Source organism: Perna viridis, chromosome 9 (genome assembly GCF_037379345.1).
Source record: "Perna viridis isolate PV_CMFRI_1.1 ecotype Kerala chromosome 9, ASM3737934v1, whole genome shotgun sequence".
NCBI classification, from domain to species: Eukaryota; Metazoa; Mollusca; class Bivalvia; order Mytilida; family Mytilidae; genus Perna; species Perna viridis.
The window spans coordinates 30,369,049-30,389,530 of NC_142453.1; the positions used below are offsets into that span (position 1 = coordinate 30,369,049).

The following is a 20,482-nucleotide window of genomic DNA, read 5'->3' on the forward strand; positions in this document are numbered from 1 at the left end:
CATGGTAAAGAAACGTTTTCAAATACACGACACTATAAATCTGAGTGGTCTAGGACGCCTGATGTGATATCTGCGATGTTACCGCAGATGATACAGTTCCTGTCCTGCGGAGGAAACGACCAATTTTACAGTTCTTATACAGCATTTGGAAGTTATGCAAACCCTAATATGCATACCCCAAGCAAAAATCGTGTAATAATCAATAATTCACATTCACGCTTTAAGTATATTTCCATGTAAAAATGGAGTTAGACAAGGTGAAAAAAAACCTTTCTCCTGTCTTGTTTGCATTTTTCTTTAATCTCAGTTTCCGACATAGAAAAGACGTCTAACTCCATCTTTAAACAATCCTAATTTCGGGGATTTGATACATCTACCCAAAAGAACTTGGGATAAAGGATACTACAGACATTATGAGGGGATTATCTTGACCTACTCTTAGAGATCGATGGTAAAGGAAAACTATTGACCAAACTTACAACAAACGTGATGACTTTTCATTCAGAATTGCCAACTTTCCTTTTGTCTGAGGTAACATCCCTTCGGCACCTTGCGTATGGAGTTTTCATATCACAACTCGTACGTTATGCCAGAGCTTGCCGTAGCTACGTAGACTTTTAGTATCGCGCTAGACTTCTTAAAATTATGCTTCTGGAACAGGGCTATGTTGCTACAAAATTGAAGTCATCACTACAGAAGTTTTATAGTCGTCATCATGAACTCGTGGATTGTTACAGTGTATCCATCTGTGCCATGAAAACTGATTTGTTCAACGTGTCATAGTTTCCCTTTCCTCTTTCGTCTACCCCGGACTTGACTTTTTATGAGCAACTTGGCGGGTTTCTGGAAAAAAGGACACTTACGTTACCGGTGCACCTGGTCCATGCTCCAAGTTTTTAGTGGAGTCCGAGTTGCTCATTTATTTTTGTTACTTTGTCTGTATTATTTTAGATATTTATGTTCTTTTATATGTTTGTCTGTTTTCCGTGTCTGGTCTTTGTTCCTCGGATTACATTCTTTTGATTTCTGCTAGAATCTTGGTTATCTTGATTACTCTTTCAGAAATGATTTAGAAAATTTAATGGACATGCATGATGTAGTAAGCCTAACTTCATTATCGAATGAAATTTAAAATGAATCAAGTGTATTTATAAAAAAATATGTATATTATTACATGCGGATGATACTGTATTTCTATGACGGAAACTAGATTGTTTTCATCAATATTGTGTAACTTGGAGACTTAAAGTCAATGTAAAGAAAATAAAAAAAACAGCCTTCCAATGTCCCCAACGTAAAAAAAGTGTGGAAAACTTTAATTTAACTGAAATTTTCTAAGTTCAAGGGCCGTTTCTTCTGTAAAAATATTCAACCATAACCAAAGTTGAACTTAATCTCTAACTCTTCATAATAAGGTCATATACCAAAAACAAACTTATTTGATAAAAACAGTTTTAAAAAATGCGGAAGACGCGGACGGACGCCCGCCATTTCCATCACGACGCGTCGCGGGGGACAATGAATGTGTGTTTTTGAAATGACAAAATGCCAAATAATATAAGATTCTTGTATGATAACAGGAATATTGACTTGTAAATGATTTCTACAATTTAGAGATACAATAGCAAGCAGATAAAGGGCCAAGGGTTGTATATGAAATTCTAAAAAAGGGTAAATATTACAATTTATCGATTTCCTGACAGTTAGGTTTGTTTGATAATACTGTAAAACCCATTTTTCTATATGGCTCAGAAGGCTGGGGCTTTAGTAATATTTATTGTGTTGAAAGAGTACATTTTAGGTTCAATAAATTATTACTGAATTTGAAATTGTATGATACACATGTATATCTTGTAGTTATTCACTTAGCTAAGATATGAAGCAGTGAATTATCTCTCACTGGATTAAACTTTTAACGGAAAACATTAAAAACTATATTATGCATTTACAAAATCGTCTTATTTATAAGATATTTGACGATTGTATCATACATACGAATTTCCCAATCAATTGTAAGTGATACATGGTTGATACTGACCATTGAAAATAATCTACAAGGTGTGGAGCAATATGATTTATGATAATTTAAAAGGCATAAACTATAGAATTTTAAACGAAGATTTTTGTTTCGAAAAGATTTTTTTTGGTTTTTTTTGTACAGCAAAAAGATTTTTGTTTCATTAATATAACAGTACAAAACATGTTAAGCCCCAGAATATTAACTTCACGAATGACCCGATCTATGACCTGAATTATGACAATCATGATCTGACAGAATAGTGTAGTGAGTAGACTGGGTACATTCTAAGACATTCACCTATTACAGATATATATATAGGTTTATATTTTGAAAATCCGTCCTTCGTAAGCGAACCAAACAGCTATATGTGTCAAGCAGTTACATGCACATGTATCAGGTATCAAAAACTGCGAATACAAACGAGTGTTTAACACGTGTGTTTCGTCGCTAGAATGGAAATAAACTCAATCATATAATATTTTTTTAGGTAATATCAAATAATTCAGATATTTTGTAACATTTATGTGTATATTCTAACGATAGTGAAAGTTATTTTTCTTCTCAATAAAAGGAAACTAAATCTTATACATGTAAAATATTAATACAGTATCATACCAAGGAAACACATCCAATTTACATTTGTCGTTAAAAGAAAAGACGAGTGTGCTGACAAACAAACACACAGACAGACAGACAAACAGAAAATTTATTTAAAATCGTCGGTATACAAATACAAACACAAGCGCTGTAGAACTTTTTACCGACATGTGGAGCTTGTACACAATTCATTACAACGTTGACAAAACCGTTTATAACGTCAATCCAAATTCAGAATAATTTCCTTAGCTAGAAAAGCCAATCAACGTACTCTTTGAATGGACATTTTACGAAACGCGACATGCTGTGTGACAGTCTCTATTTTCATCATGTTCACGAACATTCTGTCAAAAGATAATTCAAATGCATGGCCATGTAATTAGTATAAATTAACATGGTTCAACAATAGAAATGCGAGATGCGAGATAAAAATGAATGGCCCAGCAACGTTCTCTTTTTTCAACAGTCATACGATGTTCGTAAAAAAGAACCACATATTAACCCATAAAATTTGATAGAGAATTTCGGCAATTTTACTATAATGGCCTCAGTCGGTCATAAATATTCTGATTTGACCAGACTTGACCTTCAACGATCAGCACGACGGCTGTCCTGTAAAAAATGGAACTAATTGACCTTCAGGACAACTTGACTTCTGTTGGTACAAATCACTTATTTTTCGTCAAATATAACACATTTATTACATATAAACATCAATGAAGTATGTTGTTTCAATGATATGCTTACTGCTATACTATTACTGCTTACGTGTATAACTCAGTTGTGGTTGCTATAGCTTGTAATTAGCTTTTGCAATAGAGGAGGGAAATGTGATTAAGAAATTAACATTTTTGCTGAGTTTTATAAACCACGATTTACTTGGGGGTTTTCATTACCGAATTCATAAGTCACACTAGTTTGGCCGACGGTTTTGACGAAGGAACGCATTAGGGGAAAATAAGTGAAATCGTCATAAGTTATACATTCAGGAACATATATGTTCAATTCAAATTTTTAAAATGAAAACATGGATGTTTAGATACTGTTCCGTTTTTTTTTGTACTCCTGAAAGCGTTCAAGTCTTCAAATCCAAAATAAATTAAGATACATAGATCCTTTTTGGAGATTTTCGGACTCTTTATTGCGTTCTAGTACTAACACCCTTCAAACAATAAAATACTGATGCTGTTATCTCAGGTCTCCCCTTTCGTTTATGGACTGAAGTGAAAATTAGGTTTTTTTTTTCGGTTATGGATTATAATACCCTTATGCAATTGAATTGTTTCAAACAATACAAATATAAATACAAATTGAAATGGATTAAAACAAACGACCAAGGCAAAATGCCACAGAATACAAAACAAAAAAATAACATAACTGAACATGAAAATAAAAACAAATAAAAAGTAAACAAACTAAGTGAAATTAAGTAATAACATGTCATATGTTATGATCGTTCTCGCCCATGTGTGTAAAATGTTGATGTATTCCTTAAAGTCGACATCAAAACGCGATTGATTGATTGATTGATCATTGGGCTTTAACGCCCGATCAGCAATATTTCGGCTATATTCAGGCGATGAACATGAAATAGGTGATAAAATGAACATGAAATGATGATGATGAAATGAAAAAAGGGATGGGACACAATAGGGTCGACAAATTTTGATTGCCACTAGAAAAAGAGATGGGTAGGGTCGGGCAATTAGCCACCCGTGGCGGAGCGCAAAGGTTCCTACTCCTGTCGAATACCACAGCAGGGTTCTTTAACGTGCGAGGAACGTAGCATCTTTCCCAACACGGTGCACCACTATGGTTTGCGGTCCGGTTTTCCGTATTATAGCCTGACAACCCCAGCATGTAACATACCAGGGGTACCTATTCCATCATCTGGGTCACACAAACCAGTTGCTCTGTTCTGAGTACTATTCAGTCGCCTCTTACAACAAGCTTAGCGCTGCTGCGGGCCTATTCTTTTGACACCCGAACTCGCACAGGACGACTAGACTAGGGTTATCAGCAATCGCCGGTGAATATCACTGCAGATATTTAATTTTTAATGCAAAATATCACAGCCATGACACACGGAAACGAACGACTGAACATAGAAAAAACTTGGTTTACTGCTCGTTTAAACACCATGAAGAAAATATTTTCAAAATGAAATATTGCTGAAGTCATTACAAAAGACCACGGTTATTGAACTATTTTTCAAAATTTGTTTTATTTACAAGTAATATGCATGATATAGACGGAGCAATATTAAACACATCATGATGACAAATCTTTCTTACAGCTCTGAGAATGACAATTTTCATAGTATTGAAAAATGATGATAAACATGTCATTTGAATGTGAATATACTCGATACGTGAAATAGACAGCCTAATCTACATAATATAAGTTTTTGACCCGTTCATTTCGGTCGCTTACTCAAATACTCAATATATATTTCGTATGCTTACATTTTCCTGTATAAATCGATTCATCACCAGAAAACATGCAATATAAAAAAGAGCGATAAAATAAACGGATGAATATTTCCGATATTTTTTCGAATTTTTCAGCCGTAATATATTTACACACAGAGAACTACACCTTTGGCGTTTAGATATCGTGGTTCCCGGGACTACGTTCCAGGTATTAGCTTCTAGCTATACACTGTCATACTGAATATTGCGACCAGTCTAGCGTTTAGATAACACATTTTAAATTCTTACACTATACATTGAATTGTTCCGTAAAGATCATAGGATAAATGTTTGAAAAATATTAATATGATTAACACTTAAGGTCCACTTACCCTCTACATTAATCTTGCATGCTACAAAAATGAATGAGAAATGAAACAAAAATAGCTTAAACACCCTCACTTTCCGTGTCAACGCCTCGTAGATGTTAGGATGTAACGATGCTCAAAATCAGAATGTTTCATTTCAAGGCAAGGTTGCTATTATCAAACATATTTGTCATGTTATCACGTAATATGACATTATTCTAATCACGACGTTATGAAACGCGTGCAAATTAACAAATCTGATTAAACTATATGATGTTTTTGATAATGTAAAACATCCACTCCGCTGACCGGGAAGATGTTCAACCTAGCTGCTTTCTCGTTTGATCTGTGAAAAATTCGGACATAACATATACTGTTTCCGGCAAAAGGCTAATAAAAACCGATTTCACCTTTGCATTATCGCTAGATTCAGCCACCTCAGTAGTAGTTAAACTAGGAGCACATTTCGAAAAAGGTGAGATAAACTATAGTTTATTATATTTTGAAAGCAGTGAACCGAATTGCATTTTCATTTCATATTAGAGTTATGTAAACGAGTCTAGATTCTATGTCTATGCATGAAGCTATCACCTAGGATTATACATGTATGTGAAACATTTCGGCTTCTCACTCGGATGCCTTATAAGCAAATATTTAAGTATGAGGATAGACGACCTTCCATTCAATTATAACTTGATTCAGTATCTTCAGGTTTATATCTAAACATGCATTGTTTATGTTTTGTTGCGCCGGAACATGTACAGTTCTACTGTTTAACAATAAGTCTCGAAGACCGTTAACTGATAAAGTATCGATAATATAGTAAGTGAGTATGTAGTAATAACTATTTTGTTGTTAATGTAAATAGAAAAGTCCGGGAAAACAACCGTGCAATATTCATGGGAGCTATAAATAAGTACCAATGCGTTCCGAGATTGACTCCGATGGTCAAGTTTTTGACGCCGACCATTCCAAAATGCATTTTATTTGTTGTTGTATGCTCCGCATGGATATTAAAAATTCAAAATTTCAAAGTGAGATGTACATTTGTTCTCCAGTATGAATTTATTAGCAAACTAATTTCCAACAGCCATCCGAACCTCTGGAACTTCCTTAAAAGACTTTATATTGATTTGCTGCACCCATGGGTTTTCATTTCACCGTCTTTGTATGTGGTAGTGCGTCTCAAAACGTCTCTGATCAAATTATTTTTAGATATCAGTCCGTCGAAAAATATTCATTTTTTTTCTAAAATAGTGAGTTGCGATTGTGTTTTTGTAAATTGTTCTTTGTGCTGATGTGACCACTGATTTACCGCGGTTACGGCAATAGCATGCAAATGTTATTTAATCACCACTGGTATATGAACGCCGCAATAGGAGAGGGAGGATTTAGTGCTCTGTAAGACCTATGTTTAACCCACTAATTCGTTTGCAGTGTTTGTACCAAGTCAGGTCCATTGCAGTACCAGCTCCTCCGGAGGTGTAATATCTATTTTGCCAGAGTTATTTTTGTGTGCTGATATGGATAGAAGTGTCATCAAACGAAATACGCTTTTATATATTCTATCGAAAATAATGCCGTGTTATTCAGCAAACATGAAACCATGAAGAAAAATGGGAAAGTTTTCTAAATTACTAAAATTGCAAAAATACATAAACACTATAATACAGAAAACATTGGCGACCATATTTGTGTGAGATTATTTTAAGATTGATATCAATTTCAAATTGCATACTATCCCTTCATATGTAGTAACATTTCAGCTGCTTGATAGTGCTGATATTTTTTTTTTCAATTCATGAGCATTGCTCGGAATTTTACCACTACAGCGATTCGAAGGCGGTCGTCACATTGCAGGAGCAGATTCACGTACGGGCGTACCGGGCGTACGCGCCTTCCAACAAATTTCTTGCCTCGCTCGGCTTTAATTCTATTAACGCCCTTAACATGAAATCCTGGATCCGCCCTTGAAATGATCTTTTTTGGTCGATATAGACGATATTCCAATTTTGGGAAAAAAACTCCTTTATGCCGACTTATCTGCATTTCCGGTAAAGATTTTTTTTTTTTGGGGGGGGGGGCGGGGGCAGCAAGTCATACAGAATAGAGCAAGCGAGATTTTCACGCGGGGCGGGAAAACGTTTTTTATGGATTTAAAGTAAAAATAGATTTCTAAATGCATCTACTATCTACAAAGGTAAATTCCGGATTTCTCGAAATGACATAACATCTATTAAGAGTTCATTTACAATAGCACAAACTACATACTTTCACCAAACTTGATCTTCAAAGGACATTACAATGGGGGTTTTGTAAGTCGTTCTGTTCCCTTTGTGCAGTAGAACTGTACGAATTTTCCTATTGGTACCCTTGACATTGTTTTGCCCGCGAATATTCCTAATTTCTTCTTACACCCAATATGGCTGTTTCTTTCTTTGTTTTTAATATTACGTGTACATAAGGAAACTGAAATCATAGAATACTCAAATCTGTCAAGAATATTTCTTTTACAATTTGTTTCTTTTTTATCCGCATCTCAGGACGTGAGAATTTTTTAAATCGTCTGGTAGTTTAAAAAGGAAGATTTTTATGGTGAACTTCTGTTGAATCATGGATTACATATTAAAAGACAAATATACCTTTGAAAAACATTTTGTAATTCGTATTTTAAAAGAGTAATCAAGGGAACCAAGGTTATAGCGGTAATCAAAAGAATGTAATCCAGGGACAAAGACCAGACATGGAAAACAGACATTCACAACAAAGAACATAAAGTAACTAAAATCATACATACAAAGTAACAAAAGTAAATGAGCAACTCGGACTCCACTAAAAATTGGGAGCATGGACCAGGTGCACCAGTAGGGTAAGCGTCCTCTGCTTTTCTAGAAACACCCGCCGAGTTGCTCATAAAAAGTCAAGTCCGGGGTAGACAAACGAGGAAAGGAAAACTATGACCCGTTAAATACATCAGTTTTCATGGTGCTGATGGATAAACCATAACTATCCACGAGTTCATGATGACTACCATAAAACTTCTGTAGTGATGACTTCAATCTTGTAGCAACATAACCCTGTTCCAGAAGCCTATTTGTTAGAGTTCTAGCGCGATACAAAAAGTCTGCGTAGTTTCGGCAAGCTCTGGCATAACGTATGAGTTGTGATATGAACACTCCATACGCAGGAGCCGAAGGGATGTTGCCACAGATGAAAGGAAAGTTAACAATTCTGAATGAAATGTCATCACGTTTGTCGTAAAGTTTGGTCAATAGTTTTCCTTTACCATCGATTTCTAAGTGTAAGTCAAGATATGAGGCTGACTTCACAGTGTCTGTAGTATCCTTTATCTCAAGTTCTTTTGGGTAGATGCGATGTATCAAATCCCCTAAATTAGGATTGTTTAAAGATAATACGTCATCTATATAGCGGAAACAGAGATTGAAGGATCTAGCTAAACGATATTCTGTCTTTCTGATCAGATCATTTATAAATTCAGCCTCATAACAGTGAAGGAATAGGTCAGCAAGTAAAGGAGAACAATTTGTTCCCATTGGAATGCCGACCGTTTGTTGAAAAACACGTCCACCACACTGGACAAATGTGTTGTCGATTGAAAATTCCAGCATTTTGTAAAAATCATTTTATCTTGTCAATCTTCATTTTGGGATGGAAATGTTTTATCTAAAATCGGATCTTCTTGTGTAAGAACTATTTTTTGCATGGTACCAACATCATGGTTTTTGTGTTTTGGTCACACCATGAATCCCAATGCTTAGCAAAATGAAAATTTCCATTGAAAACATAAGGTTTCCGTTTAATTCATGAATTCAAGAATCCACGCACTAACACAATTTTGATGACAAAAATGATAGGGAAGAACATTATTCCATACACAGTGTATACAGTAATATAATTTTGAGGTACCTTTATGGGAAAGTTAACTACTGCTGTTCTAAATAATATACAATTATGGAATGTATTCGTTTTGAAACAGTTTAAAATATATTGCCAGGCGTAATAATGTAATGTGACGTACTGGTCATACAAACCGTGTTAAATCTATATGCAGCGAGTTATGTATAAGAAAAAGTATCTATTGCAGGTGGACCAGTATGGAGCGACTTACTGCTATCGTTGCATACTTAGTTTTCGTTACCGGTATCCAATGCATTCGTAAGTAGCATACAATTTATAAGTGCAAATCACAAATCATTTTATATATCAATGATGTTTTAGTATACTCAGCCCTAGTATGAAGTTAAGCCATCATTAAATAAAATTCTGCAATCCTTTTCTCAGAAAGTCTTACGTGTAAAATTGGTCGTAAGTTATGACATCATGATATATCAAAATATTGTGACGTCATAACTAATTCTACACTTATGATTTGTTTTTGTGAAATCGACCATTGGTCTTCACGTTAAGAACGAATCGTTTTGAATGTGTCAATCAGTATATATATCCAATTTTAGTCATTTCTTACAAAAGAAGATTACAAAGAACCAATGCAGAACAAACTTAAGAAAAAGAATGAATCATTTTTGATGTTACATTTATTGCAGCAAAACCTATGCCTATGCCTATGCCAGGCGGTGGAGGTAAAATGGGTGGCGGTATGCCAATGCCAATGCCAATGGGAGGTAAAGGCGGCATGCCGATGCCAATGGGAGGTGGAATGTCAATGCCTATGCCAATGGGAGGTGGAATGCCCATGCCAATGCCAATGGGAGGAAAAGGCGGTATGCCAATGCCAATGCCTATGGGTGGAAAAGGAGGTATGTCTATGGGAGGAGGCGGTATGATGATGGGTGGCATGATGATGCCAATGATGCCAATGAAAGGTGGCATGATGCCAATGCCTATGGGAGGTGGTATGCCAATGCCTATGGGAGGTCCAATGCCAATGGGAGGAGGAATGCCAATGCCGATGGGTGGAATGCCTATGCCCATGGGTGGCATGATGCCAATGAAAATGGGCGCAGGAGGTGGAATGATGCCAATGATGGGTGGAATGCCAATGGGTGGAATGATGCCAATGGGTGGGATGATGCCAATGGGTGGTATGATGCCAATGGGTGGTATGATGCCTATGATGGGAGGTATGCCAATGATGGGAGGTATGCCAATGATGGGTGGTGGTGCTGGAGCCGCTGGTGCTGCAGCCCCTGAAATCGAATTTGAACCACCAGAAGCTGCTGGTGCCGCTGGTGGCGGTGCTGGTGCTGGCGGAGCAGGAGTAGGTGGTGGAGCACCGATGCCAATGGGCGGTATGATGATGATGATGGCTAAAATGCCCGGTGGTATGATGCCAATGGGTGGCAGTGGAATGGCAATGGGAGGCAAAGGAGGAATGCCTATGCCAATGCCAATGCCAATGCCAATGGGTGGAAAAGGTGGAATGCCGATGCCTATGCCTATGTCAATGCCAATGGGAGGCAAAGGAGGTATGCCCATGCCAATGCCAATGCCAATGCCAATGGGAGGAAAAGGTGGAATGCCCATGCCAATGCCAATGCCAATGGGAGGTGAAAGTGGTATGCCAATGCCAATGCCAATGGGAGGAAAGGGTGGTATGCCTATGCCAATGCCCATGCAAATGAGTGGGAAAGGAGGAATGCCAATGGGAGGTGGTATGCCTATGCCAATGCCAATGGGTGGGAATGGCGGTATGCAAATGGGTGGACCTATGCCAATGCCGATGGGTGGTAAAGGCGGTATGCCGATGGGAGGAGGTATGCCACCTATGATGCCAATGGGTGGTCCAAAGAAAAGTAAGTATACATTTATTTCTTCGTTCATACGTGAATACATACAAGTTTTTTTTTCGGGAGGCATAATTGTATATTCTGCAAATTCAGAAAGGGAAATTTTACATTGGATTATTAAGATATAGAGTGCAAATGAATGTCTTGGCAAAACAAAATGCTAAAAGGGAGCAGATTTTAGAAATAAAATGGAGTCTTGATAGGCGCTATTGAACTGATACTTTGTACATTTAATTACAGTATTGACTGTGTCTACAGTAAATTCAATTCGTAAGATAATTTTTCAAAAAACATTGCCGTAATGTCTTAATGTATAATAAAGCATTACAAAATAATTTATGCCAAGATATAAATGAAAAATATAATCTTGAATTATTTTTTTTAGGATACAGAAGATATGCATCTAAAGGTAAGCTTTATATCCACTTTACATTTTATTTCTTTGTACAAATCAACTCTTTGTTACAGTAGTTGCGGTAATTTAGTGGGATTTTCCTCTGATTTACAAGTAATTACTATTTCACATCTCACTACTATTGCAAAAAAAAAAAAAAAAAAAAAAAAACTCCACGCTTGAAAAAAACATTAACAACAATAGTCTGCCAATAATCTATCTTTTATCTCAACATGAATGTTTGATACCATGTTTTGACATACTACCAAGACCATGTTTTGTCGTACTGGATGTAATACTTCAGTTATAGAACGCCACAATCGTCACAATGTATGTTATAAATTATATAATTAACCTGGTAATTTACTCAAGATTCATACTTATGAAACGAAGGGGACTGAGAAAAAAACTGTAGATTTCTTAATTTTAAGATGTTTCATATTATAACAATTGAAAGCCAGTTGATCAATACATACTGCAGATTTCTTTTTAATTTCAAGATGTTTCCCGTTTTTGCAATTGACATTCAATTGATCAATACACACTGCAGATTTCTTAATCTCAAGATGTTTTCCGTTTTAACAACTTAAAACCAATTGATCAATACGTACATATATAAAAACTGAACAAGTCTGAAAAGACTCCATCAAAATATAGCCACAATTAAGAGTTCAAACGAAATTCCATTTCAATTAACTACTGTTTGAATTGGATAAGGAAAAGGCGGTGGTATGCCAATGGAAGGTGAGAAAGGCATGGGCGGTGGTATGGAAGGCGGTATGGGAGGAAAGGGAATGGAAATGCCAATGATGGAAGGTGGAATGGGAGGCAAGAAAGAAATGATGATGCCAATGATGCCAGAGATGGGTATGGGTGGGAAAAAGGAAATGATGATGATGCCAATGGAAGGAGGAATGGGAGGCAAAAAAGAAATGATGCCAATGATGGTGATGATGCCTGAAATGGGTATGGGAGAAAAAGGCATGGGAATGATGGAAGGTGGCAAAGGAATGATGATGCCTATGATGATGATGATGCCCATGGAAGGCGGTATGGGTGGAAAGAAAGAAATGATGATGCCAATGATGCCAGAAATGGGTATGGGTGGGAAAAAGGAAATGATGATGATGCCAATGGAAGAAGGAATGGAAGGCAAAAAAGAAATGATGCCAATGATGATGATGATGCCTGAAATGGGAATGGGCGGTGCAAAAGGCATGATGGAAGGCGGAAAGGGTATGATGATGCCAATGATGATGATGATGATGCCTGTGGAAGGTGGAATGGGAGGCAAGAAAGAAATGATGATGCCTATGATGCCTGAAATGGGAATGGGAGGAAAGAAAGAAATGATGATGCCAATGATGCCTGAAATGGGAATGGGAGGCAAAGGAATGGGTATGATGGAAGGTGGCAAAGGAATGATGATGCCAATGATGATGATGATGCCAAAGGAAGGTGGTATGGGAGGCAAAAAAGAAATGATGATGCCAATGATGCCTGAAATGGGAATGGGTGGTCAGAAGGAAATGATGATGCCTATGATGCCTGAAATGGGAATGGGAGGCAAAAAAGAAATGATGATGCCAATGATGCCTGAAATGGGAATGGGTGGTCAGAAGGAAATGATGATGCCTATGATGCCTGAAATGGGAATGGGAGGAAAGAAAGAAATGATGATGCCAATGATGCCTGAAATGGGAATGGGTGGTAAGAAAGAAATGATGATGCCAATGATGCCTGAAATGGGAATGGGAGGTAAGAAAGAAATGATGATGCCAATGATGCCTGAAATGGGTATGGGTGGAAAGAAAGAAATGATGATGCCAATGATGCCTGAAATGGGAATGGGAGGAAAGAAAGAAATGATGATGCCAATGATGCCTGAAATGGGAATGGGAGGAAAGAAAGAAATGATGATGCCAATGATGGCTGAAATGGGTATGGGTGGAATGGGAGGCAAAGGAATGGGCATGCCAATGGAAATGCCTATGATGGAAGGTGGAATGGGAGGCAAAGGAATGGGAATGCCTATGATGGAAGGTGGAATGGGAGGCAAAGGAATGGGAATGCCAATGATGGAAGGTGGAATGGGAATGCCAATGATGGAAGGTGGAATGGGAATGCCAATGATGGAAGGTGGAATGGGAATGCCCATGGGTATGGGAGGCAAAGGTATGCCTATGGAAGGATCTATGCCAATGATGATGCCAGGAAAAGGTAAACATTTTTTGTTTAACACGTTTGCTTTTCTCAACATTAAATTTTGAAGTATTGCTTTAATTTTCAGTGAAACTGAAAACAACAATAAAATTGATTTTTTGTATGGTTTTTAATTCATTGTTTTGATACTTTCGTTAATATGCTTATTTTTCATTACTTTAATTGCGTGCATGGTTCAACTTTGATCTCAGTTACTTAAATTGCCATTCTTCCTTTCTTTTCAGGAATTTACTAAAGAACTATGAATAAAACACAATCCCAAAGGTCTTTCAGTGATTTTCAAGCTTTGCATTGCGTCCCGATATAAATGTTTTCAACTATGTATATTTTGTTTATGTGCTCCAGTTTGTAAATTTACATAGTAAATGTTCTTGCAAGAATCAATTGTCTATATTGTTTTTTCAGTACTGTCACAGTTCAAAAATGTTTGTGAAAATCGTTTATCCTTAGAGTAATTTCATGAAAGCATAAAATAACATTTATACAATCTGATATGTTCAAGCCAATAACCATTCGATACAACGTTGCATTTACAATCATAAAGGTTAACCGTACTATTGCAGATCTTCATTTGTTTTAAATGGTATATGTAGCCGATAAATTATTTCGATACACTTGAAAGCGTTACTGCAAGGATCAATTCGGTAACGCTTACTTTGCATTATCGTAGTTATACAAGGAGCTTAATTATAAATATTAGACCCTTAATTTTCAGTCATTTTTCGATGCACAAGACATTTTTTTAAAGAATAAAGAAAGTCAACTAAAACATAAATTGTGAAAACTACAGTATTGAGATAAAGAGTAATTTTTGCCATGAAATAATGAATTCAGCTAAATGTAAGATTGTATATTTCATTTTTCGGAGAAAGCTGTGACAAAAAAGTGATAATAAACAACTAGTCAAGATTAAAAGAAATACAAAAAACAAAACAAAAGAAATACAACTGTAGATAAATAAAATTAACAGTGAACCATCACTCAGATCGAGTTCATCCAAAACAAAAAATGACAGGACACAACAAGGGTAAATTAAATGAGACAAAATAAACACAAGTAAACTTAAGGAGGTAGACCTAGGGTATGGGACACAACTCTTAAAAATCATCGGAACGTTTGTATTCAGCATTTCACATCAATCTTACGTAAGCATCTTATTAACTTGGATTTATTTTAGTCTATTTCAAACGAAAGTTTGAGAGGCTTTAGTGAAATTGGATATGAAACAAACATATTACTGATTTTATGAGCTATGTCCCTTACTCTAGGTCTACCAATAGCAGCATGGGGTTTTTGTCCAGTTTCCCTTAAATCAATCATTATAGGAATTTTAATGTAAATGTCATTCTTCAGTTCTAACATATACGTATAGGCAATATAAGGAATTATAACTGCTGTCATAAATTTGGATGTTGTTTTCTAATGCGTAAAACATTATCAAAATAAAAGAAACGGAATTATAATCGGCGAACACTTGACTATCATATTTTGTGTCGGTATCTCGAAAGTGTAAGAAAGTTAATGGTAGATAATAATCATCTGTTCCCAGAGTACAATTCTGTATTTATTTAATGTTTTCTGTGTAGTTCCATTTCTGTACCAGTCGTCTTAACTTTGTTTTATCACATGACTTCGGAGACTTTTTCATATCACTTGTCTAGTACATTTAAACATATGGAAACAAAGGAAACAAAATAGACAATGAAACAAAATAGCATTATTTAATCAAAAAGTGTGAATATTGTTGACTTTCGTCTTTGTGGTAGGCTTCTTACCCAAAAATTCATATTCCAAGGAATGGAATCATGAAATTCCATGAAACTAGAATAATTAATACTGTGAAGAAAACGTCAAAAGAAAAAAAAAACAAATAAATAAACAAACAACAGAAATTGTCACAGAAAACTATGAAAACATATGCAACAAAATCATTTAATTTTTTGCTGTTTTTGTTTTTGTTTTTGTTTTTTTTTTCATCTATTTTAATGAAATGTTAACAGCAGATCTAGCATATAAACAACAGATATTACAAAGAGAAAAAAAAAAGTTATTTACAATTTATAGGTAAGATTGATCAAATGTTTTATTCGTCTACTTAACTCACCTTTCAAAGTACTAATCAACACGACTTGCTCATTTCTCATTTGCATTATTAAAACCTGTAGTTTTATTATGAATACAAACATTTTGGCATTATCATCAAAGATATATCAAAAGATAAATATATAGGAGCTATAACGCAAAAATCATTTGAATTTAAATCAGTACAGATCATAAGGGTAACAACAAAATTACTGAACACTAATCCGATCCATAATTTAGTAAAGTCCAAAATAAATCTGACAAAATAGATATTACAACACCGGGGGAGCTGGGGTCCCAACGGTCCTGACTTGGTTGCAGGCATTTGAAAAGAAATGGAGAATTAAATCTAGGTTTTACAGCGCGTCAAACCTCCCTCTTCCATTGCCGTATAAATATGTTGGAGATGACGTTTCAAATAACATTTGCATGCTATATTGTCATAATCGGTAAATCTGTGGTCATATCAGTACAAAGAATAATTTACAACAAGCAATCATTAATTATTATTTCAGAAGTAACTGAGTATTTTCAACCAAGGACCGATATCTGGAAAAAGAATTTGGTAAGAGACCTTTTGAGACGCATTTCTTTATGCACCTGATTCAGGAGTCTTCTACGCAGACCATAAAAGAGCAAAAGAAAAGAAATCAAAGAATAAAACATAAAGATAATTTAGAAATACGTGACCAATACGTGAAATCAAGAGAAGATCTACATATACTCTGTAAATAAAATACAATTACATATAAAGCTAAATATACATGTAAGTAAAACATGACTCGAATTAAACAAAATCAAAACCCTTGCGAAATGAACTCCAGTAAAACCAGAAGTGACATTTTGTGCTTCGGACGAACAATCATGTTCTGTTCCGCCAGCGTTAACCGTCAGAATATTAATTTATCAATCGATTCAACACGACCTCACTGCATTTCATAATTTTAATGTGCGAGTCAAACTGAGTCCACACTCGATTTCTTTATACAGTGTTAACAGCAAAAATGTCTTAATTGAAAACAAGCAAACTGAAAAAATACAAAAGCAAAAACAAAAACAAACGAAAAAGAAAAGATTTTATTAAAACGTATAAATTTAATTAGAAAATTATAATCACGAGTGCCGATGAACTCATTAGTTTAGCAAGTGTGTAGAACTTGTTCCGTGCACGAATCAAACCTTCAAGATTTTCTCCATAATTTATGTCTACTTTTAACAAATCATTTTTTTGTGGGGATCGGCGAAAAATGTTCGTGTTGAGACGTTTTATCGGGAGACAGTTCGAATATATTTCATGTTATCGAATCTTCGTTGTACAGGGAAAATTCGATAATCTGCTTCCATCTGATTTCTATATACCATGAAAGAGTAATCAAGGGAACCAAGGTTATAGCGGTAATCAAAAGAATGAAATCAGGGACAAAGACCAGACATGGAAAACAGACACACACAACAAAGAACATAAAGTAACTAAAATCATACATACAAAGTAACAAAAGTAAATGAGCAACTCGGACTCCACTAAAAAATGGGAGCATGGACCAGGTGCACCGGTAGGGTAAGCGTCCACTGCTTTTCTAGAAACACCCGCCGAGTTGGTCTCTACATAAATGTAAAATAATATATATACAGATAAATATGTATACAGATTTTTCTTTAGTTAAATATATGCTTGAGACTATATTACTGTAACTTTCATTGATTAGAAATCACTTTATATGGATAATTTAAACGGACGATTTACGTTGCCAGTAAGCATATAAGTAACAATTAAGTTTTCTCACCTACCTTAATACCTGAGAGTTTCAATGAAAGGAAATACCAAAGCATACATAGACAGTTATATTGAAAGTTATTTTTTTTAAATATCATAACTTATGTAATTTATGAGTCGAAAGATCGTATATACTATAAAGATACTAATTTTTGCTATTTATGAAGTGGGCAGAAAATCGCTAGAAATAGTATACGCCAAATTGATTTGAAACATAATAAAATGCTAACCCTTATTTTTTTTAATTGCGAAAATTGATGCCTTTAAACACGTCCACTTGAAAGAAACCTCGAAAATCAGCAATCGCTAAAATTAAAACTTGAACAGTATGTATTTTGATATGTTGTTCAAAAAGCTTGAGAGTATTTAGGTTAACTTTAGGATCAGAATAATCTTTCTTCTAACGATCAATTGAATGAATATACACTGTAAAATACAAAAAAAAGTAATCCTGTTATGCCATGACATCGTTTATTATTTTCCATTTATGTAGAGACCAATGAATTACCTTGCATGATATTTTTTACGGCAAAGAAAATGTCAAAAACTACGTTAAAAAAAGGACAATATCTTAAAAAAAATTTCTACTGAAGCACTTAATGTTCAATGATTCTTCAGTGGACAGCTAAATGATAAGATGACCTTGCATTTAACGTTGACTTGAAAGGGAGATTTTCCTAAAAAAACATTTACCTCAAGCTATTAAACGTTAATTTGTAACTTTTATGATATGTAAGTGTAACAAAAAAAAATTACTGAACACTAGTCCGATTCATAATCAAGTCAAGTTCAAAATAAATCTGGCAAAATAGATCTTACACCACCTGGTACCGCAATAGTCCTAGACTTGGTACAGGCAATTCAAACGAAATGGTGGGATAAATCTAGGTTTTACAGCGCGCTAAAGCTCTCTTCTCCTTTGTGGCGTTAATATATTAGTGGTGAGTAAAAAGCAATTGCTTGCTATTGTCATAACGGTAAATAAGCGGTCACATCACATTAAGAACAATTTACAAAAAAAAAAAAAAATATATACTCATTATTTTAGAAGATAATTTTTTTAAACAAGGACTGATATTTAAAAATGAATTTGGTAAGAGACATTTTAAGACGCATTTCCTCATACCCCCGAATCAGGAGTCTGTTACGCAAATATTTATGGCGTTCAAGAAATTTCAGATTAGTTAGTACTTGCTCTAGCTAATCAATCATGAAATGTAAACACCATATGCAGGAGATATAGGAACGACATTGACGCACAGGTAAGGACAATTTATGATATTGAAATCAAAGTTGTCTCTTTTATCATGAATCGTAGCGATGAGATGACACAAGTTGTGAAATTCGTGATGCAGGTCTAAAAAAAAGATGCAGAAAAAGCTGATTCTATAGTCACCTTTATCTCGAGCTCTGATGGATATATCAATTTATATACATTGAGTGCAATGATTATGAAACTATGCCAAGTACCATATAAAGTAGAAATAATGATGAAGATCCACTTTTTCGCGAGAATCTGTCTACCGCAAAATACATTGGCAGTAATCATATGAGATAAAAAGTAACAATTCAATTTTTTAACCTACCTTAATATCTGTCAGTCTAATCAATAAAAGGCAATACCAAAATGACCTTTCATTTTAACATTGCACAGAAAAATAAATGTGTACAATAACTTTAATCACTCACATTAACCACACTCTTACATCTGTTACACATGCTATTAATCTTACACGGTACAGGATAACACAGCATGTAGGCTAATGGAGCTTTGCCATGTAAGACCTCATTGACCATTTATTTCTAGGAACCTGTTATATATCCTGCCTTGTTGTTGTTGAATGCATGCTCAAGCATAAACAGACAGTTTAACTTATGTTAACAAATATGTTAAAGAACGATTTAATTTGTTACTTATTTTTTTACATTCGATTATGTGTGGTAAACTTTGATGAATTTGTATAACGTGTGATAAAACAACATTGATACGAACAGGTCGTGTCTCCCTTCGTGAAATGTACTAAAAATTTCCGAGAACAATATTACATTATACGGGATTTTATCCCTCAATCATTATGTCATCAATCTGAAATACAAAGTGTCGATTACAGATGTGCATGCACTTTTTAAACTGTATTTTAATTCATACCAATGTGTGACAAGCAATCAACTCCACGAGATGAATTAGGGATACATTATCATAAAAAATACAGTTTTATCGCCCTTAAATTGTAGGATGAAATAAATATGAGGATGTTGTATGTGAATCAAGTCTTGAATCCAGTATGATGTTTTTTATTTGGTTTTTGACTTACTAATTCAAAACGAAATCATAAAAATTACCTGAATAGAGTATCATTTCTGTTTATCCGGTATACTTTACACTTGTTCTTTCCTCCTACGCTTTACACGTGACTTCATTGTAAAACTAGTTTGAACTTTAATGACCATACTTTATAATACATCAAGTTTTCATTTGACTTTTGATTCATACTAATTTTTTGTGTGAAGAATTTACGCTGAAAGTGATCGTACTCTTTTGGGTTTGAAAAATTCATCAAACGAAAGAAGTGAAATCAATACTGTTTGTAGCATTATGATAATTGGAGGTACAACATAGCAACTTATAGTTTACTAAACAAGTTTAAAAGTCGTCGTGAAAAGTTTCGTTGTTCATATATATATATGCCTGCATAAGTGATGGTGGGGAAGTATTAATCAAATAAAATATACATAGGTTACTTAGTCAGACTTATTTGACCCTAAAATGTATCCTATATTATATTTTTCAAAATTTGGAGTTAAACAAATGTCAAAAGATCTAAAACGCCGAGGCTTCATTCCT

At 35.0% G+C, this 20,482-nt stretch overlaps 1 protein-coding gene across 1 annotated transcript; it reads left to right on the top strand.

Moving 5' to 3' along the window:
- The first annotated feature begins 5,818 nt into the window (after positions 1-5,818).
- Positions 5,819-14,155, top strand: LOC148607748 (uncharacterized). The gene is made up of 6 exons (XM_088545544.1): positions 5,819-5,871; positions 9,502-9,572; positions 9,962-11,170; positions 11,550-11,573; positions 12,276-13,778; positions 14,006-14,155. The coding sequence occupies exons 2-6, from the start codon at positions 9,512-9,514 to the stop codon at positions 14,014-14,016; spliced, it is 2,808 nt and encodes a 935-aa protein (XP_088401670.1). The 5' UTR covers positions 5,819-5,871; positions 9,502-9,511; the 3' UTR covers positions 14,017-14,155.
- The last annotated feature ends 6,327 nt before the right edge of the window (positions 14,156-20,482 follow it).